We start from the raw sequence: 17,068 nt of genomic DNA, 5'->3' as shown, positions 1-17,068 counted from the left end.
CATCTAGGTTTTTACTTTAAGCTCGCACACTTTTATTCAATGACGTCTGAGGCTAAATACGGCAGGGGCGGGGCCAGAGGGGGGGAAGAGGTGGCAAGGGCCCCCCAGGCAATCTGACTATACCCCTGTTGCCCCCCTACCTGAGTCAGAAGGTAACTGGTTTGTTAGTATCATGGATTTCACAGGTGTAGCCTGCAGGCCAGGACTCCTGGACCAGAGTCTCTGTATGAAGTGACTGTTGTTAACATTTCATAATGAAACCAAAACCAAACCACAAGAGACACAAAATAACAACAAAGAGACACAAAATAACAACAAAGACACTCAAAATAACAACAAAGAGACATAAAATAACAACAAAGAGACACAAAATAACAACAAAGACACACTAAATAACAACAAAGAGACAAAATAACAACAAAGACACACAAAATAACAACAAAGAGACACTAAATAACAACAAAGAGACACAAAATAACAACAAAGAGACACAAAATAACAACAAAGAGACAAAATAACAACAAAGAGACACTAAATAACAACAAAGAGACAAAATAACAACAAAGAGACACAAAATAACAACAAAGAGACAAAATAACAACAAAGAGACACAAAATAACAACAAAGAGACACAAAATAACAACAAAGAGACACTAAATAACAACAAAGAGACAAAATAACAACAAAGACACACAAAATAACAACAAAGAGACACAAAATAACAACAAAGAGACACTAAATAACAACAAAGAGACAAAATAACAACAAAGAGACTCAAAATAACAACAAAGAGACACAAAATAACAACAAAGAGACTCAAAATAACAACAAAGAGACAAAATAACAACAAAGAGACACAAAATAACAACAAAGAGACTCAAAATAACAACAAATAGATGTAAAATAACAACAAAGAGACACAAAATAACAACAAAGAGACTCAAAATAACAACAAATAGATGTAAAATAACAACAAAGAGACACAAAATAACAACAAAGAGACTCAAAATAACAACAAATAGATGTAAAATAACAACAAAGAGACACAAAATAACAACAAAGAGACTCAAAATAACAACAAATAGATGTAAAATAACAACAAAGAGACACAAAATGACCACACCTTTGCCACAGGTTAGTGCTTTACAGATCGGACAGGCTGATACGGTGGCCCTGAGGGGAAAAATACATCATTGGAAATGATGTATTTGCATTTAAAAGGTTGTACATGCTAATAATGAAACTGTCAGTGGTTTTAGTTGTATTTATTATTAATATAATATGTTTCCTTAAATGTAGTTATCTTTGCTGCGGTGCGTCATGTTCTGTAACGTCATGTTTTCTCTACTGTTGTTATGTTTTCTGATTAGTTTTCATGTTTCATTGAATTGTTTTGTATGTGTCCACACATATTACCCAGAAGTCTAAATCAGACGAATGACACTGTTATTTCTTCATGAATCAATCACCGCTCCATATTTAATTATGTCTTGGATAAGGCTGAATGGAGCGTGTCCAGCTCATTTATTTATCAACGGGTGGAAAAGTTAATAATTATTTTGTTTAGGTACGATACAGTTATAATGATTAAAAATGAAAAACAATTTATGACACAAATACACATCTTTTGACATTTTCTCCCCCACAAACATAAATAAACTGAGTTTGGGACGGGCGTCGTCTCCGTCTGTTACACACACATTAATGTTTTACGCTTGAATTATGACGTGTTTTTGTCTTTACGGTTCTGGGACATTTTGAGGTCAGAGAAATTTACCGTGTAATCTTCGACACTGGTTTTGAGAGCTGAAGGAATGAGCGGATGATTCACAGCAAAACACATGAGGTTTTCATTTCAACAGAGGAAAAAAAATGTGCAGAGACACAGTTCATTGCCCTGGGACATAATGTTTAAACGTGTGTGTGTGTGTGTGTGTGTGTGTGTGTGTGTGTGTGTGTGTGTGTGTGTGAGTGTGTGTGTGTGTCAGTGACAGATAAAGCACAGAGCGGACCTCTCTGTCAGATCACAGCTTCTTCACTTGCTGAACAGACCAGTTTCACCTGGAGGATTGATCCCAGACATGAGGCTCTGTGTCTGGGCCGGAGCTCGGCGTCTCCTGCCCGTCCTGGTTCTCCTGACTGTCCTCCATGTCAACGCGGACCAGCACCAACCCAGGAAGAGACACTACTACATCGCTGCTGTCGAGATAGACTGGAAGTACTCTGGCAATGACACACACAGGTGGGACCCTTGATATTAAATCATAAGAATTACATAAACACTATTTTTGTGTAATGTTTGCAATTTTTGTTATTTTATATTGTATTTTTGTGATATTATTATGTATTTATTTTAAAGAATAAACCAGTAAAAAGAGTCCAGTTTATCTTTGTTTCATTTCTTTGTCAGCTTGTTACTGTTATCTACGACACACACACACACACACACACACACACACACACGTATATATATATATATATATATATATATATATATATATATATATTAAGACACATGCTAGGTCAACCATGTTTGCAGTATTAATGCAGAAGAAAACTTGTGTCTTCATATCTTCGTATCTTGTTTATTTTCAGTTCTCTGCACATTTGTTTTTCTTGTGCGCTGATTCATGTGGTGTGTTTTTCCACCTCTGCGTAGATCTGGTCCCACCTATAAGAAAGTGGTCTTTCGGGAGTATGAGGAAGACTTCAGACAGGCTAAGACTCATCCCTCCTGGTTAGGTAAACTCATCCGTCTGTCTGGCTCTAATTATGAAGAAATCCACTTCCTGTCTTCCAGTTCACTTCACATCAATTTCACAGTAATTTCCCAGAAAGAAATCAGTTTGTACATCACATCAGTTTTCCTGACCCTCATTTCACTGCTTTTCTTACTGAACATTCAACCTTAATATGTGATAAATAAAACTTTGAACTGCTGTTTAGTGGCAGCATCACTTAAACCTGAAATATATAAAACAATAATATCATATATGGTGATATTTGGCCTGGACTGTGTTGAGATATTAAAGCTGACCTACCTGTACCTGCACAGTATGACATAAATAAACAGCTGTCAGTTTTATCACTAACTTTCTTTGATTCTTACAAACACTCATAAATCATCAAGAACTCAACATCTGTCCAAGCTGAATATTTTCCCTCTGACTAGCACCAAAGAAATATAAACTCCTTTCTGTGGAAACACATAAAGTATTACCAGGAAGATTAAACATATATATGTATGAGGCAGATTAAAGTGATTACACTGTATTTGCTGGTCAGTGAATCAGTAATAAGACAGAGACAGAGACGAGTCATGGTGAACTGTCGTTGCTTGTTCTGTTGTTTCTCCACAGGTCTGCTCGGACCCACGCTGAGGGCCGAGGAGGGCGACACGATTGTCGTCACTTTCAGAAACATGGCGACCGGAGCGCACAGCATTCACCCACACGGGGTCGCTTACGGGAAACAGTCGGAGGGTGGGTGACGGTAACCCAGACGTTTCCCGTCTGACTGACAGCTGTGGAAAACCTAAAGAGGAGCAGTAACTCACAGTGTGTCTGCTCGGGTCACAGTGTGTGATCAGGACGTTACTCATTCTAATAATTACACAAGATTAGCCAACACAACAAACAACTCTGTTTGTCTTTTTCTAAAATATTAACCAGGACAGGCAGATTATCAAAGTACTGAAGTCCAAAGGTTTTAAAAATGAAAGGAAGCTCACAGGAAGCTCTTCATTAAATCTTCATTAAGTTTGGGATTTAAGCAAAATATTATTTGAAGGAAGTCAATAATCTCCTCAGACCCCTGCACAGCAACTGTATTTAATTCATTTCACCTTTTCCTTTTTGCTCTTATTCAAACTGAATGTATTTTTCTTGCAGGAGCCAACTACTTCGACAACACGTCGCAGAAGGAGAAAGAGGATGACGTCGTGCACCCGAACGGGGAGCACGTTTACTACTGGGAGGTGACGTCAGAGGTTTCTCCACAGCCAGCTGACCCCACCTGTCTCACCTACACCTACATCTCCCACCAGAGGGTCGTGGAGGACTACAACTCAGGCCTCATCGGGGCTCTGCTCATCTGCAAGCCCAGTGAGCAGTAAAACCTGGCCCTGTCTCCACTTTGGTTTAACGGAGGGGAGAAGCACAAACTGTTCATTTCTCTCTCTCTCTGTCTCTCCCTTTTGTTCCCAGAAAGTCTGGATGAGTCGGGGAGGCAGATCGGCGTCCACCAGGAGTACGTCTTCCTGTTTGGGGTGTTTGACGAGAAGGAGAGCAAGTACAAACCGAGCGACCACGCCTCAGACGACACCGTCAAGTACACCATCAACGGATACACAAAGGGATCGCTACCTGGTCAGTCCGACACGTAGACAGTCAGACAAACTCTGTCAGCCAGCTGATCCTTGGTATCCTCATTACATCGAAGGAAAACTTTGAGTTTCTCCCACGTCATCATCAACTTTTTCTATTTTCCGCAACATTTCCTCAACTATATTTCAGAGGGAAACAAATTTTTGACTTTATTTCTTACTCTATAATATTTATCTACGAATCATGTTGAATTATAATGTTTGTTGGATTATTAGACAGTAGATTATTGTTGTTGTTGACATCACTGTCGCACCGTTTGGATCTAGAACATAAAAAGTACATCATGGAGAAGACTTGCTTCCTGGCAGGTGAACATGTGACACCTCAGATTCAGTTCTGGTTAATAGTTAAACCTCTGTTCTGAGTCAGGACGCCAAGTATGTTAAACAGCAAGTAACCATAACAACAGTGTTGATGATTCAAAACACTCAGAGAAACCAAATCCTGTAAAGGTTTGGATGGTGGGTCCAGGTGGGCGGGGCTTGGTGACTGCTTTGTTGTGACATCACAAAGTTCCAGAAGTCCTGACGGCTGGTTTTAAGGCTCAGTTTCTGAATACAGGCTGTGTGCATTTCTCTGTGGAACAGAGGAACTTTGCTTGTGATGTGGTACAGTACTGTGCTCCTGCTGATATGTACAGATGTATGGTGGATGGGAGACCCCAGATGTCCCGCATAAACAAAAACAATCCAAAGTTAGAACACACAAAGAGACGGATGGTTTCTTCTTCTTCTGTGTCCAGATGTCAGAGTGTGTGCTCATGCCTCTGTGAGCCTGCACCTGCTGGGCATGAGCTCACAGCCGGAGGTGTTCTCCGTGCACATGCACGGGCAGGTGCTGCAGCAGACCGGACATAAAGTGTCGACCGTGGGGCTGATCAGCGGCTCCACCGCTACCGCCAGCATGGTGGCTCTCTACGCGGGCCGCTGGCTGCTCTCCTCGCACACCAACAAGCACATGGCCGGTAAGTGTTCCTCTGCGTCATCCATCCACCGCGGACTTTACCCACGTGACCACATTTAAAATGCTTGTCCCGCTGCAGCCGGGATGCACGGCTTCGTGGATGTGGAGAAGTGCGGTGGCTTCGAAGCGCCGCTGCGACGGATGACTATCAAGCAGAAACAGCAGAGCACGGAGTGGACATACTTCATCGCAGCTGAGGAGATCGTGTGGGACTATGCGCCCACTGTGCAGGAACATGTGGATGAGTAAGCAGCATGCAAACCAATCAGACGTCCCTCTGTGGCACCACACGTGCTTCCTAATTCATGCTGAAGAGACTGGACACACCGTGTCTTCTTATGTCCATGTGTCAAACCTCTTATCTTTTTTTGTGCAGGGACTTCAAGCTCCAGTACTTGAAACAGTCTCCGACACGGATCGGTCAGAAGTACAAGAAGGTGGTGTACTCTCAGTACATCAACGAGTCGTTCACCGAGCGGGTGGACGACAAGAAGAGGAAGAATGAGCGCGGCATCCTGGGCCCGGTGATCAGAGCGCAGATCAGAGACGTCATCAAGGTGAGAGCGCGTTCGTTTTTTAAAAAATCCAATCAGTTGGATGGCAAAGTTAAAATTCAAAGTGATTAACATTACAACACAGTGTGTCTGTAAATGTGCTTAACAGAAATAAAAGAAGCATGAAAATAGAAGTAAAAAGCCTAATAAGACAGATAATACCTAATTAAAGTGCATGATTACAAGATGTCAGTGGAGAACAGAGCAGTTCTTAGCTTCTTTTTAAAGTCACTTAAAGTTTGGGCAGATCTGATTTGATCCACTGGGAGCTGGTTCCAGCAGGGGGCAGCACAGAGGCTGAAAGCTCTAGGCTCCACTAACTGACTATTTTCTGCTGTAAAGACATTTTAACATGGGAGTCTATGGGGACGGCCTCACTGTTGGAGCCAGACTCTAGTGGTCATTAGAGGAACTGCAGCTTCTGGTTCTCCAGTGTTGCTGCTTCATGTTTCAATCTGGAGGTTGCTGCTTTATCTCCACGCTGTTCATCTGCTGTGGATACGATCACTATCGAGTTAAAGCTGTAAATTCGGCACTTTAACCTCACAATCATAGTGTTTCAGATAAATGGCTGTGATCACAGAGCATCATTTAACATTGTTTGCACGCAGTGTGTCCTCACACGTCCTCCCGTCCTTTCACAGATTGTTTTTAAGAACATGGCGTCCAGGCCCTACAGCATCTATCCACATGGACTGACAATAGAGAAGTCAGACGAGGGAGTCAACTACCCAGCAGGAGGTACTGAGTCTGTCCTCACCATAAAACTGATGGATTCAACACTTTGTAAGCTGGACTGTCCACTCTGGTTTGATCATATGAAATGGTTTCAATATATCTGATGGGGCGCTTTGTGGTGTGGTTGCCAGGAAACCACTCTCATGGTGTTCAGCCAGGTGAGACACACACCTATGTCTGGAGAGTGGTCGAGGAGGATGAGCCTTTGCCCGGAGACCCCCGGTGTCTGACACGGATGTACCACAGTGCGGTGGACACGACACGGGACATCGCCTCGGGACTGATTGGACCCATCCTCATCTGCAAGAGTCAGTCCCTCAACGTCAGGAACGTGCAGGTAAAGAGCGCCACGGTTCACGGGAAGGCAACGTCAGTCTGTTGATTGGTCGGTTGGTCCAGGCTGAAATATCTCAATAACTATTTGATGCATCATGATCCTCAGAGGATGATCCCCTGACCTTTCCTCTATCACCATGAGGCTGACATTTGTAGTTTGGAGTGAAATGTCCCAACAACTATGGATCGAAATGCCATGAAATTTGCTTTAGATATTCCTGTTCCCCAGAGGATGAACTGTAATAAGTTTAGTGACTTTTTATCTAGCGCCATCATCAGGTCATACCTTTAATTTCTCAGAGACTTTGGTTTGGTTCATCACTGAATGTATCGGTGCAAAACTCACGATGTTCCCAACAACCTCAGCTGTATATTGTGTTTAAGGCAAGGCAAGTTTATTTCTTTGAAAAAAAGATAATAAATTAAAAATATAACATTAAGATGAAGTTAAAATAGTATTTAAAACAATAAAAATTTGAATAAATAAAAATAAATATATTTAAATACATAAGATCAGGTGGGAAACTTAGGACACATTTGCTTATTAGCACCATTTTAGTGCTATAAGCAAATGTTAGCATGTTGACACACTTAACATCACCATGTTAGCATGAGCATGTTAGCATGCGCATGTTAGCATGTGACACACTTAACATCACCATGTTAGCATGCGCATGTTAGCATGAGCATGTTAGCATGCTGTGAGCTGCTAGCATGGCTGTAGAGAGCAACATGAAATCAACATGAATAACAACTAATAATAAGTTTGTTGGTTATTTATTGTTGAGTTGGTTATAATTACAACATTGTTGCATTTGTAGATTAACATAAAGTTTATTTGTTATTTACGTTATTTTTTAATGTTATTTATTTCTGTTTTCTACAGTTTTGTGCTAATGAGCGATGTCTTGTTGCATCTATGATGATTGACATTTAATGGTTTTGTAACCTGATGAAAGAGGAGCAAAATGTTTCACAAGGCTATAAAACTAAAGTTAGCTAACTATATTGATTCTGTATTACACTTTAAAGACTATTGATTTGTTAATGTCATAGTCAAATGTGCACATTCCTCCAGTGCTAGGTTCAGTATGTTGAGACACAAAGAATCAAATTTAATCAGCAGAAATGTTCTATAAATGTAAGTGGATTCATGTAAATGGATAAATAAAGGTTTTTGTTTGTACAGCTGAAAGCAGACAAGGAGCAGCACGCCATGTTTGCTGTGTTTGATGAAAACAAGAGCTGGTACCTGGATCACAACATTGGCCGCTATACTGATCGAACCAAAGTCAACAAGGAAGACTCTGACTTTTATAAGTCCAACGTCATGCACAGTAAGTTTTGCAATAATCAGACTGAAGCTAACAAAAAGCTCATCGTGAAATCGGACGACTAATATTCATGTCCGTGTCCTCACAGCGATTAACGGTTACGTGTTTGAGGGCGGCCCGCTCCTGGGCTTCTGCAACGGTGAGGTTGCAACGTGGCACGTGTCTAGCATCGGAGCGCAGGACTACATCCAGACAGCCACGTTCTATGGCCACATGTTCGAACTGAATAAGCGGACGGAGGACTTTCTCAGCCTCTACCCCATGACCGGAGAAACCATCACTATGAACATGGCCAACATTGGTCAGTCACGCTCACGATACCTTTTTATGTCATGTCATGTTTATGAGTACTGTCTATCCAAGTATTCTCAAGATTCATTTAACCTGAAAAAATATTATGGCAGTAGAAACAATATAGTGTACATATTTTATACAGCGTGATATCCATGAGTCCACACAGACTAGATAGATAGATACTTTATTTATCCGCTAGGGGATATTTATGTGTCCAGTAGTTTTTATTGGTAGTAATAATAATAATAATAATAATAACAGTTAATAATAAATAATAATAAAATTAGTCCACTTCCTTTGGCTGAGGGGTAGTCTAGCCCGATGGCAGTGGGAACAAAGGATCTTCTGAACCTCTCTGTTCTGTTGATAGTTGACGCCACCATGTGAAACTTTTTCATGTTTTTTTTTTTTTTTTTTTAATCTTTCATGGACGACTTTTCTCTCGCACCAGGTATCTGGCTCCTGGCTTCCCTGAATTCCCATGAGACAACCAAAGGAATGCGTGTGAAGTTTCGGGATGTCGAGTGCTTCCGTGACTCCCAGTATGAGTACTATGATGATAAAGAATTTAGTGAGTGGAAGCCTCCCAGTTTGGATGAGCTCAAGAAGGAAGAGGAGATACCGGAACCCTTAGAAAACGTAAAAGAAACCGAAGGGATGGATGATTACACAGATTCGTTTGCAGACGAATTAGGTCTCAGGTCTCTGAAGAACCAAACTAAGGATTCAAATGTGGAGCAGCTGGATCTCTCTTTCCTCGACTATGATGTGCCTGGCGGAGATACGAACGACACCTTTACTTTCACAGAGACAAAGAGTTACAACGACACCTCCCTTCCACAGCCAAATACACTCAATCAGACATTATTTATAAATCGGACAGAGGTTGATGGAGTAAACCTAACAGCGGTCCATTTGCTGAACCAAAGCATCAGTGAGAATACAACACATATACAGAACACAAGTGATGCGTCAGTGTTTGGCAATTCCACGTCTAAAACAGAGAACTCAACCGTCTTTTATAGCCCCAATGATTTACTAAAGAATGACAGTGCAACTACAAATAGCAGCGACTCTCTAGCCATCTCAGATCGTGATAGTGATGCTGTTTCCGACACGAACAACACAACAATTCACAACGGTACGGCGTCATCAGTGGCTGGAAATGTATCTACAGAGATTACCAATCTGACGGTAACATTACAACAAACTACCAATCTTACCGTATCATTACCTGGAAATGTTAGTTCCCTCTTGGAGACTGAAAGAATTAACGACACCCTGACCGGTACTAACCAGACCACTTTGGTCCCGGCAGAGGACTCAGAGGAGAGACTCACCAGAGGGGATGTCTTCTCTTACTCTGTGCCTCTGTCCACTTCCGGGAGCAACAGTCTCCATGGCGCACCAGACCACCAAGTGTCTGTTATCAATCTGTCGCAAAGTGAAGATGAGAATAACACAGCGACGAACCGCGTTAACGTGTCAGCGGACGCAACAAACCATTCGCCGTCTGTTTCAGCGGATGGTGCTGGCGACAAACCCAGTGACGATGGCGCAGTAGCAGAGCTGGCGCATGGACTTCAAACGGATTCTTCTGAAAATGTGACACAGATTTTGCTTGAAACTGAGCCTTTACAAAATGGCACAGTGAATATCAAACATCCAGATACATCAAATGCATCGGGGGAGGTTCGTTCGGGGAGTAGGGAGAACATCACGGCTGTTGTTGGTGAGTTGAACCAAACGTCTTCTGCAGAACATTCCCCCAATGAGACCGTGGTTCCAGATAACGTGTCCCCCTCCAGTGGTGCAGTGGGAAGTTATGAGGTGCTAAGTGCCTCCGAGAGCAGCGAAGAAGTGTTTATCTACCTTAAAGAAAACAACACAGAGGTGATTAAAACCACCTCTGTTAAAACACAGGGCCACAACTGGACGTATGAGGGAATGCACCAGGTGGAGCCCATGGATATTCCTGACTACATGTTGAAATATTTTGAGAAAGAGACCCCTCAAACGACGCCAACACCAAAGAAGAAGAAGAAGAAAGTGACCTTCCGACAGAGGCCCCAGAGGGGCGAAGGCATGAAAACAAAGAAGAGGAAGGAATACAAGCCGGTGATCAGGAGCGGTTTACCGAACAGTTTAGCGTTCTCTCCCCGTGGATTCAATCCAGCCATGACGCCGCGCGGGTCACGACCCAACGCACCACAGCCTTTCTCTGATGAGGAGGAGCTCATCAACATGCCTGTGGTCATCGGCCTCCCCCGGCCTGACTTCAGTGACTACGAGCTCTATGTTCCTGGGAACGAGCCAGACCATCTAGGGCTGAACGAGCAGGACGTGCGTGAAGATGAATATGAGTATGTGTCCTTCAAAGATCCCTACAGCAGTCATGAAGACATCAAGAATCTCCAGCTGGATGACAACACCAAATACTATTTAAAATTCTCAGGCCCGAATGTAAAGTTGTATTTCATCGCTGCAGAGGAGGTCAAGTGGGACTATGGCGGCTACGGACAGAGGTAAGCTCAGAGGTTGAAGTAAGAGATGCTCGTGTGATGTTTGTAAAGACCATTCAGGGTTATGGGAAACCTGTACAACATCCATACACTTAAAAAGCTAAAAATAAGGACGTGTCACCACCACAGGAGGCAAGACAAGTCGATACCAAACAGCAGAGAAACTAAGTTCACCAAGGTGATTTTCCGGAGTTACGTGGACAGTAACTTCAGAACACCTGACATCCGCGGAGAGATGGAAGAGCATCTCGGCATCCTGGGACCCGTCATCAAAGCAGAGGTTGGACAGAGCATCATGGTAAGACTGATACCTTTTCATTTTTATGTTAATTTTGTATTTAAATGTGTAAGTTAAAGAGAAAATGAATAGTTGCTTTATGTCTGTATGTTAAATGAAAGGCAGCAGCTGGTTAGTTTAGCGTAGCACAAAGACTGAAAACAGGACCACAACTGGTCCAAATGTAGAACAGTCTTTCTCTAAAGCTCAGTTATTGAGTGATTCATGGCGGTTCTGTGCCAGACTATATCTTAGCCCTAACTCCCGGTGTCATGCACTGAAACCACAAGATGAGGACTTAAAAGCACAACTCTGACACAGGCGAGGATCCGACAAGTCTTAACTGGCAAAGGTTTGGTACACAGGTAATCAAACAAATCCAAAAAGGGGTAGACTGAAGCGAGGTCAAAAACAGAACAGTGGTCATACACTAGAAAATCACTACACGAGGAGAGACAGCTGGAACACCTGACACGAGAGACGAAGACATACTGGCAACAAGGGAGGACTGACTAAACCAGGAGAGGGGAGACAACAGGACACAGGTGCAACACATCAGGGCGTGGGCAGACAATCACAACGGCGGGAAATAAGGGAGGGCGGGAAGTGAAACTGAAACGAGAGGAGAGTTGGTTGGTGATATCAAAATAAAACAGGAAGTGTGTGAAAAGACCAGATGCAGGGCTAGACATGACGTTTCCGGTCTTTATGCTAAGCTAAGCTAACCAGCCACCGGCCTAATCTTGACAGTTGTACTGATCTTTATATCCAACTCCCAGCATGCAAATGAGTAAGTGTGTGACCGTGTCTACTTGACCTGCAGGTGGTGTTCAAGAACAACGCCAACCGCCCGTACTCCATTCACCCAAACGGGGTTTCCTACGCCAAACAGACGGAGGGTCTGTCTTATGAAGACGGCTCCAAGTATTGGTACAAATTAGACAACGCCATTCAACCCAACCACACATTCACGTATTTATGGAAGGTCGATATTAACGCCGGGCCACAGGCCGATGACCAGGACTGTCGGACGTGGACCTACTACTCAGGCGTCAATCCCGTGAGTACTTTGTAGATATTTTTTAACTAAATATAAATAATATATTAATATATACAATATAATATACAAAGTAACTCTGACTCTGGCCACATCGACACTGTGGGACACAAGGATGGGCTGAAAGTTATATATACATCCAGATTCTAGACATCACATGTTTGTGCTGAGGTTTTTAAAACTAACATTAAACCTGGTCTGTGCTCCGTCTCTCAGGAGAGGGACATCCACTCCGGGTTGATCGGGCCTCTGCTGGTGTGTCGAGAGGGCACCCTGAGCAGAAACCTGCAGAACATGAGGGAGTTCATGCTGCTTTTCAAGACCTTTGACGAGTCGCAGAGCTGGTACTACGAGACGAACCGCGAGCTGATTCAGAAGAAGCTGCAAAGGAGAACTCTGGGCCCCAACTTCAAGGAGAACCTCAAGTTCCACTGTAATGCATGATGTACATTCAAAATGATCCCCCACCCAAAGCCTTTCAAATATAACCACTGATTACTTTAAATAACAAGTTGACTGTTGATGATATATATCGTTGTGTCAGAACTATAAAATAAATCCTCCTGTTGTTTCCCCAGCCATCAACGGCATCATATACAACCTGAAGGGCCTGAGGATGTACACCAACCAGCTCGCGCGCTGGCACCTCATCAACATGGGTGCTCCCGAAGACTTTCAGAGCGTCCACTTCCACGGCCAGACGTTCCTCGACAAGAAGATCGACAGCTACAGACAGGCGGTCTACCCGCTGCTGCCCGGTTAGCGCCGCGACGTCTGTTTGTCAAGTGAATTCAGATGAACTTCTCTTGGTCGAGCTGCTGCCGATGTTTGACGATGCTGATTTACCGTTGCAGGGGGCTTTGCTACTCTGGATATGTATCCGTCCAGACCCGGCCTGTGGCAGCTGGAGACAGAAGTTGGTTTCAACCAGCAGAAGGGGATGCAGACTCTCTTCCTGGTTCTGGATAACGGTACGAACAGTCAGAGAGGTTGATTATTCCTCCGCGCCTCAGTAACGCCGAAATTTCTAATTTGAAATTTGGCAGAAATGTCAACCAGGACTTCATAAAAAACCATACGCCATATCTCAGCAACTCCTCGACAGAACTCCTTCAAATTTGGCAGAAATGTCCATTAGGACTCAAGGACAAACAGATTCAATTTTGGGGGTCAAAGGTCAAATATTAAAAGTCAGTGTGACCTCACAAACTAAAGACTTCACACAGCAATTACGACAAAATTTCACACAGATGGTTCATATTTTCTCTGACTCTGGATAAACAGGGATGTTACCTGGAACTAGTCTGAGTGGCGGAGGGATACGACCATGAGGCGGTGATTGTAGTTTTCTAACTACACTGACATACTGTTATGCTGTGCTTTAATACTGAGATGTTACTTGCACGTCTCCTGTCAGAGTGCTCCCGTCCACTGGGTCTACAGTCAGGCAGTGTGAAGGATGACCAGATCACAGCCTCCGTCACCAGAGGTAGCCGTAAGTCCGTCCTGTCCTGTTGTGGCAACACACACACTGTAGTCCTCCTGCAATCACAATGAAACTATTGCTCCACTATTGTAGTAGAGCTCTGTAGGTAAAGACGTCACCAGAGCACTGACAGTGTTTCCATCTTTGAAGGATACTGGGAGCCTCATCTTGCCAGACTGAATAATCAGGGTAAATACAACGCGTGGAGCACAGATCAGAACAGCAGCTGGATCCAGGTGTGTATTGTAGTCGTAATAACTCCATATATATTTGGATATGTGCACTTGTTGTGTAATACAATCCACTACCTGTGGACAGGTGGACTTCCAGCGGCCAGTTGTGATCAGCCAGGTGGCCACTCAGGGAGCCAAGCAGATGTTCCAGTCCCAGTATGTGCTCAAGTACTTTATCTCCTACAGCACCGACCGCCGGAAGTGGATCTTCTATAAGGGCGACAGCAGGGACCTCTGGAAGGTGGGTGGTGGGTGGGGGTGTTTGATCACCTCTGTGATCGGTGCAATCAGCTACAAACTAAGAGCGAAGTGTGTGATCTCTGTTTTCTCTCTCTCTCTCCTTCGCCAGGCGTTCCCGGGGAACCAGGAAGCCTATCAGACGAAGACAAACACCTTCTTCCCTCCTGTGATTGGACGGTTCATCAGGCTCCACCCCATCGAGTGGTACAACAAGGCCACAGTTCGCATGGAGTTCTACGGCTGCGAGCTCGACGGTAAGATGTGACTGCACGTCAACCTCACGTTCACCGGACACAGAACTTATGTGTCTCACTGCAAGACTCTGCAAATCACATGATATTCTGAGCGGCAGGTTTAAGAAAGGGGGAATTTTTCTCCCGATTTACAAATTTTCCCCCAAATGACACCAACATTCATGTGCACATGCAGTATGTACTTGCGTCTGGGTTCCTGTGACCGTGACGTTTCTGATAACTCAATAACGACAACCTTCTTCTTTGTATTATCATATTTTACTGAGTGGAACTTCAGGCAAAAATAACAATACTGTGGCCACTGCCATCGCAATGCAAACTGGGTAGTACCGTAAACCTTCTAACTGAGTGGCTGCACCGTAAGTGCCATAATAGTGTGCAACAGAAACAACAGAACATTTACAGTTTCCTCTCCGCTGCCTCAGGCTGCTCGGTGCCTCTGGGGATGGAGAGCGGACTCATAGAACACCGTCACATCACTGCCAGCTCCACAGCCTCCAGCTGGTACTCTGGACCCTGGACACCCTCCCTCGCACGCCTCAACAAACAAGGCACCATCAACGCCTGGCAGGCTAAGGTACCAGTTCCAGTGCTGACATGACAGGATTTAGAGAACAGAGCTCTCTCCAGTGGTTCATTAATGGCTGACATCTCTTCCACAGTATAATGACATGAACCAGTGGCTTCAGGTGGAGCTGCCCCAAGTCAAGAAGATCACAGGTATAGTAACGCAGGGGGCCAAGTCTCTGGGGAAGGAGCTGTACGTCATCTCCTACAGTTTGCAGTACAGTAACAACGGGATCCACTGGACCCAGTACACAGACGACGAGGACTTCGCATTCAAGGTGAGTCACATGGAAACTGTAACTACACGAACCCTGAGCAGGAGCGAGTCTAAACGATGTCTCTGTCCCCTCTCTCTCATCACATCCAGACGTTCTCTGGAAACAAAAACAACAACGACCATGTGAAGAACTACATCTACCCCCCCATCTTCTCACGCTTCATCCGGATCGTCCCCAGGAACTGGATGGGCTCCATCACCATGAGAATAGAGCTGCTGGGCTGTGACTTCGAGTGACGCACACACACACACATACACACAAATCCATACCATATTATCACACGTCAGGTCAACCGTACATCTACATCCAGACAATAAACACGTGTAGTGTCTGAAAAGTTCTGGAAAGGAAGGTCCAAAGGTTCTGTTGCTTGCCTGACAAGCCTCTGACAGAGCGGACATACGATGTGCCGTATGAAGAAAATAAGTTCAGTCAATCAGTCCTGAAAGAAGCTTCAAAGCAGCAGAAAGAGAGGAATCGCAACTTCCTGTCAGGACTTTCAGAATAAAATCAGAGCGCAAACAGAATGCAGATGATGAGCAAGATCATGGATTGTGATCTGGTATGATCTTTTTAAATAAATAATATTACAGCCTTTTACAAGTAAATGTATTTCTTAGAGCAGTTTAAGGCCAGTCTAGGGACGGGCGTTGCAAATGAGCTTGCCCTTTGTCTCTATACAAATCATATACATACGTCGGTGAATATCCTGTTTAGAAAAGTGTTACAGCTCGTCACTAAGAGCAGCAGGTGAGTTATAAGAGCCTTTTTGTCAATAGTTGTGTGTGTTTTTTGGAATACTAGTTGCATTTCTAAGCTCACAGAAGTATTTTTCTCATCAGAAATGAATGTAAATGAATGTAAATACACTGTAAAAAGAAATCCTAATTTTACGGAAAATAACTCTAAGTTTTCTAACAGTAATTTTCTCTTTTTTAAATTGTGAATAAAAGTCTGTAAAATGACAGAAATCATCTGTGAATTAACAGCCAAACTTGTATTTTCAGCATTATGCCAATGATAATGAATTACATTTATTTCCCATTTTTGTAAAGAAAAATTACTGTATTATTTATACAGTATTTTTTCTGCTTTCTTAAATTACATACAAATCTGTGTAAAATGACAGTAATTATCTGTAATTAAAAATGTAGCTTGTTATTATAAAAGTTAATGTCCATACGAACAATTTAAAGATCTTCTCTGTAATTTCAGGGTAAATCTTATTAGTTTTACATTTATGTGACTTCTACATTCAAACTTTTTTTATTCTGGATGAAATTTAGCAAACTTTTTCTCATCACATCAAACTTCAAACAAAAAAAGTTTGAAGTACTGGAATGTATCCCAGCATGCACTGGGAGGAAAGCAGGACAATGGTTTATCACACAAGTCAACTCAGACTGTTGCTCCGTCCTCACTGAGCTATGAAGGATTATTTTACATCTCTACTATAATTTATACTTGTTACTAAATGAGATTTATCCACCTCTTTATGATGCAACTTGTCTTGTGACAGTGAAGTTCACCTGCACCTTCATTCACAACTG

At 43.1% G+C, this 17,068-nt stretch overlaps 1 protein-coding gene across 2 annotated transcripts; it reads left to right on the top strand.

Moving 5' to 3' along the window:
• The first annotated feature begins 2,001 nt into the window (after positions 1-2,001).
• On the top strand, positions 2,002-16,707 carry f5 (coagulation factor V). Of its 2 annotated transcripts, none has more exons than XM_023393475.2 (25): positions 2,002-2,242; positions 2,660-2,742; positions 3,360-3,482; positions 3,891-4,103; positions 4,206-4,367; positions 5,128-5,349; positions 5,428-5,593; positions 5,725-5,905; positions 6,547-6,643; positions 6,772-6,977; positions 8,166-8,313; positions 8,399-8,611; positions 9,056-11,129; positions 11,256-11,424; positions 12,227-12,463; positions 12,677-12,893; positions 13,039-13,218; positions 13,315-13,431; positions 13,878-13,955; positions 14,097-14,182; positions 14,265-14,420; positions 14,529-14,673; positions 15,099-15,250; positions 15,336-15,518; positions 15,608-16,707. In XM_023393475.2, exons 1-25 carry the CDS (start codon positions 2,082-2,084, stop codon positions 15,752-15,754), a joined length of 5,916 nt encoding a protein of 1,971 aa, XP_023249243.1. In that variant the 5' UTR covers positions 2,002-2,081; the 3' UTR covers positions 15,755-16,707. The 2 variants fall into 2 exon arrangements, with proteins under 2 accessions (XP_023249243.1, XP_023249244.1); XM_023393476.2 differs by having other exon boundaries at positions 2,003-2,242; positions 13,878-13,949.
• Positions 16,708-17,068: the final 361 nt, after the last annotated feature.

The sequence above is a fragment of the Seriola lalandi genome, unplaced genomic scaffold, assembly GCF_002814215.2.
Source record: "Seriola lalandi dorsalis isolate HSWRI2012SDOR001 ecotype SW California unplaced genomic scaffold, Sedor1 jcf7180002054936, whole genome shotgun sequence".
NCBI classification, from domain to species: Eukaryota; Metazoa; Chordata; class Actinopteri; order Carangiformes; family Carangidae; genus Seriola; species Seriola lalandi.
Note: the sequence above shows the minus strand (reverse complement) of the source record. Positions and strands in the feature narration are given on the sequence as shown.